Here is a 5,121-nt window from a genome sequence, read left to right on the forward strand (position 1 = left end):
AACTTCCGCCGGCGATTGCGGCTGATTCCGGCGGGGTTGGAGGTCGTGCCGCATGTCGTTGAACTCAGCTCGTCGAGATCTTTCTATTGACACCGGTGGTGTCAAAAATGGAGGTCGGAATCTTAACTTGAGTATTTGGCCATTGATGGTTTGTGTGAGAGAAAACGTGAGAGGAGAGAATGAGCGAGAATAAGAGAAAGAAAGTGTAAGAACCCTAAAAATTTCACTATATAAAGTATCTGATTAAGGTAAGATTACGTGCCTGATCTTATCCTCAATTATTTCTTCTAAACAGATTAAATTTATACTGATTAGAGGTAATTAGTTTAGCTCACGTAAGTTAATCTACTACTTACAGTCCAATATTAATTTCTGAATAATTCAATATTGTTTTATATTCTTACTCGCGTAATATTTCAAATTGTTTCAAGTCTTGAAATTAATTTTAGACTGAATAAATTCTAAATTTTAATTTTCTGTATTCTATCCCGAGAATGACGTTTCTGACAGTGTCAACTCCCGAGCTCATATTGTATCCATCTACTATAGGTATTTATCTTGTGACTTTAACCTAACTGTTTGGCAATTAAGGATTTTTTTCTTCTTTTAAAATGTCAGTGCGTTTTTTTTTATATGCCGCTAACATCGTGCTGTGCTTAGAGATTCTTGAAATTAAGATTCTCAAACTATACTTGTACTGAAAATTATTCTGCCTTAAAATACGGCGAGAATTTATCGATCGAATTTACTTGATCGAAACATGAACTTAACATGAAATTTGCTATAGAATTTAGGAATACATATATTAATTCCATAAATCCTCCATTCACAATATAACATAATATTTTCTAAGAAAATCCTCGGCTTAAAAATACATGAATTGTATTATTTAAGGTCTGAAATTTTCTTAGTCATTACAATCATATGGATTCATTCTTAAAACCTTGATTTAGCCGTTGAATCCGAATAGGAGGTTTACTTATAGTATTAAGAAAACTCATGTTGGATAAAATTGTTTTTTCGGTGAATGTGGCTCATCCCTAATAGTGATAGGGAATTGAAAAAATTTTGCTTGTAATGCCTAAGGATGTAGTGATTGTTGACAGGCCAAATGAAGCCCAATCGATGTACGAGAGGCTTCGGTCGCACCCGAACGGTAAAGTGAGCAAGAAAGCAAGGCAATTCATGTTTAGCTTCCAGGTAAGTACTGATGGTATATCATGGCAACTTTAGCATCTCTGTGCATGAAACAACTTTCAAGAGTCAAGACACAGGACTAAGCTGTTTTGTTTGCTCTCAGGACTAAGCTGTTTTTCGAAGGAAAAATTAATAAAATCCTCCCTTTGGTTTTGCTTTGTCTTCTGAAATAATACTTTATTTCCAGAACTAACAAGATATATATCCTGATATTTATAAATTTCATCAAAATAAACTCTAGATAGGTTCATGTTCAGTATTTACAGAAAATACTCAAAATAATAAAAGAAAACAAAGCAGAATAAAATAATAATAACAACAAATAACAACAAAGAAAAGAATAGAAAGTCTCCATTTTTATAAGAAAAATACTCAATCTTTACCTGTCCAGGGTTTATGTGATGCAATATGCAGACTTGGGGAGCACCGTTATTTACAGAACACAGGGTTGTTTTAGAAAAAAAAAAAAAAAAAAAAGGAGAGAGAGCAAAGCAGGGGGAGTTTTAGTAATTGCAAGTACTAGCATGTTCGGATTTCGCATTTCGAAAAATATGAAAATTTCTACTTTTTTTTTTCTTTGAACATATTTACCATCATCAAATCCAGTTTCATCTCTGTTGATAGGAGGCTCATGATATTCTTGCAGGCAATGGAAATGATGAAGGTGACAACAGGCTCAGCTTATTCTTTGAAGAACACTGGCTATCAGAATTACTTTGAAGCATTTGTTGAAAATAAAACTAACTACCCATTAAAAGAGGATGACGATGAAGTTTCACTTAGTCAATCACTGCCATATATATTTCTTCTTGTTTCCCCCATTTTTCTTGTACTACTTTTTGCTGTACAAAAGAGGATATAATTCAAAACATATAAGAATATAGAGTATACAATCATTCAATTACTTCGAAACATTTTTAAATGTGACTACTTTTTTTTGGAACAAATGAAATTGCTAAGCAAGTGGTTATTAAAGAGAAACAGTTTTGTAATGAGGTTTCTGGAAAGATTCCTTGGTTGTTTCGGATGCGTTTTTGTATGGAGTTCCAACACAGCAACAAAGAAAATGACAGGTCAATTATAAGCATCATGCCTCGTCAATTAATTACAAACGGGATTCAGATTTCCAGTTTAATTTTGGTGTTTCAAACGGTGCCTAATCAGCATCATGTCTCGTCATTTAATGAACTCAAATATTAAAACACGTAAAAATCGGTTAAAAAATATTTTAACTATTTCAAATAAAATCTGCATAATTGGATTATTCTCGTGTGTTTGTGGCATTTCATTTATGTTTCATGAGTACTGACATCCTGATTCTGCTAGCTTTGTTTGTTTTCTTCGTTCGTCTTTATTTTTGTTTTTACTTTCTAAAAAACAAAAAAAAAAAAAATATATATATATATATAGGCAAGGTCTCTGGCCTGGTCAGGCACTTAGAAAGTGCCTGACACTTGTATAATTATGTATGAATTGTGTATATTTACAGGTAAGTTGTGTATATTTACATAACACTTGTATAATTATACAATCGTGTATATTTACATATAAATCGTGCATGTTAAGTTATAAGAAACAACAATGTATATTAATCCTCAAAACATGTATTTTTTATAGCAATTAGTGAACACATAACATGAAAATATGTATATTGGCTGATTTGTTATATTTTATGTTAAATATACACGATTTACCTATAAATATACACAATTCATGCACAATTATACAAGTGCCTGGTCAGACACTTTTATTTTTATTTTTTATTTTTTGTGTTTTTGAATCCTGTGGAAATAAGATAACCAACTTCAGTGATAGATTTGGTCAAGAAGTTTCTTAAGGCTGTAGAAATGTTTGTACATCGATTACCTGTGTGCTTGATTTCCTTATTCTTTGATGTTCACTTTGGATTTTCTCCACAATTGAGCACTAAACCACGATTACCTTAATCTTTCACATACCTAGAGAATATTTATGCGACCAAGGGGTTTTTTCACAACACTAGAAGCGGCTCCAAAACTCACCTTAGTGCTACTTGGGGCGAAATACCAAGTTGGGTAATTGTTAGGGACATGACTTGGGCATTTCTTTAGACTGATTGAGCCTTTCAAGCCAACCTTGATATATTATATCCCTACTTAGCCCCGTTGAGCCTATTTTTCCCATTTTCTTTCATCACCCGTGTAGTTAGCTTATCCTTCATCGATATTCTCATCCCAAATAAAACCTGCATAATTGGATTATTCTCGTGATTGTGGCATTTCATTTATGTTTCATGAGTACTGACATCCTGATTCTGCTAGCTTTGTTTGTTTTCTTCGTTCGTCTTTATTTTTGTTTTTACTTTCTAAAAAACAAAAACAAAAAAAAAAAAATATATATATATATAGGCAAGGTCTCTGACCTAGTCAGTTGTATAATTATGTATGAATTGTGTATATTTACAGGTAAGTTGTGTATATTTACATGACACTTGTATAATTATACAATCGTGTATATTTACATGTAAATCGTGTATATTTACATATAAATCGTGCATGTTAAGTTATAAGAAACAACAATGTATATTAATCCTCAAAACATGTATTTTTTATAGCAATTAGTGAACACATAACATGAAAATATGTATATTGGCTGATTTGTTATATTTTATGTTAAATATACACGATTTACCTATAAATATACACAATTCATGCACAATTATACAAGTGCCTGGTCAGACACTTTTATTTTTATTTTTTATTTTTTGTGTTTTTGAATCCTGTGGAAATAAGATAACCAACTTCAGTGATAGATTTGGTCAAGAAGTTTCTTAAGGCTGTAGAAATGTTTGTACATCGATTACCTGTGTGCTTGATTTCCTTATTCTTTGATGTTCACTTTGGATTTTCTCCACAGTTAAGCACTAAACCACGATTACCTTAATCTTTCACATACCTAGAGAATATTTATGCGACCAAGGGGTTTTTTCACAACACTAGAAGCGGTTCCAAAACTCACCTTAGTGCTACTTGAGGCGAAATACCAAGTTGGGTAATTGTTAGGGACATGACTTGGGCATTTCTTTAGACCGATTGAGCCTTTCAAGCCAACCTTGATATATTCTATCCCTACTTAGCCCCGTTGAGCCTATTTTTCCCATTTTCTTTCATCACCCGTGTAGTTAGCTTATCCTTCATCGATATTCTCATCCGACATATTTTTTCGCATCACCTTAGGCATTTCGAGCTTGCACGTGCACATTTTAAGCTTTATCTTGAGATTGGGATTTATGTATTTGGTGGGTGTCATTTGATGGACCATTAGAGCTTCATAACAACTTCTTGTTTTGCCTCTTGATTGTATATATTTATCTGGGTGTAAGATTGACGAAGTGATCGGGTTTGACTTTTGAGCGCGCACACACGAAAGGGGGACCTAAGGTGGATTGATTTGAGTTTGAGTATTGAAATTCTAAGTAACTTTGGTGTTCGATATTTCCATTGAACTTTGATTCTTCTTGACATTTGAGACAAAAAGTTTGGCTATCGCATCGACATATGATTAATTTTTGTTTCTTTCCTCTTGAAGGATTTAGTTTTTTTTTTTTTTCCTTTTATTTTCGTTTTGCTCGAGAACTAGTAAAAATCTAAGTTTAGGGAAATTTGATAGGTCGATTTTATTACTTACTAATCTTGGTTATTTTTGTTGGGTCTTGGTGTTTTAGTGTCCTTTTATTGTGTTTTATCTGGCTTTTGTAGGTTTGAGACAAAATGAATACAAATGCCTTCAAAAGAGTGGAAATGGGAGCCAAATCAAGCCATAAAGCTGCAGCAACGGAATGGAACTCGCGCTGCAGCATAATAAGTAGAAAAGCAGCCCTTGGACGCTGCCGCAGGCGCTTGCGCTGCAGCACCCCCTCAAAAACTGAAGACCCGCTGCAGCGGG

General features: G+C 33.4%; 1 protein-coding gene across 1 annotated transcript in view; it reads left to right on the top strand.

The window, feature by feature from the left end:
* The window catches only part of LOC21391965, a 7,840-nt gene extending 6,684 nt beyond the window's left edge, over nucleotides 1–1,156 (top strand). The window contains exon 7 of the mRNA XM_024172287.1: nucleotides 1,094–1,156. Coding sequence (XP_024028055.1) covers nucleotides 1,094–1,103 — 10 coding nt within the window. The 3' untranslated portion in view covers nucleotides 1,104–1,156. The remainder of the gene's footprint in view (nucleotides 1–1,093) is intronic.
* Nucleotides 1,157–5,121: the final 3,965 nt, after the last annotated feature.

Source organism: Morus notabilis, unplaced genomic scaffold (assembly GCF_000414095.1).
Source record: "Morus notabilis unplaced genomic scaffold, ASM41409v2 Scaffold855, whole genome shotgun sequence".
Lineage (NCBI taxonomy): Eukaryota > Viridiplantae > Streptophyta > Magnoliopsida > Rosales > Moraceae > Morus > Morus notabilis.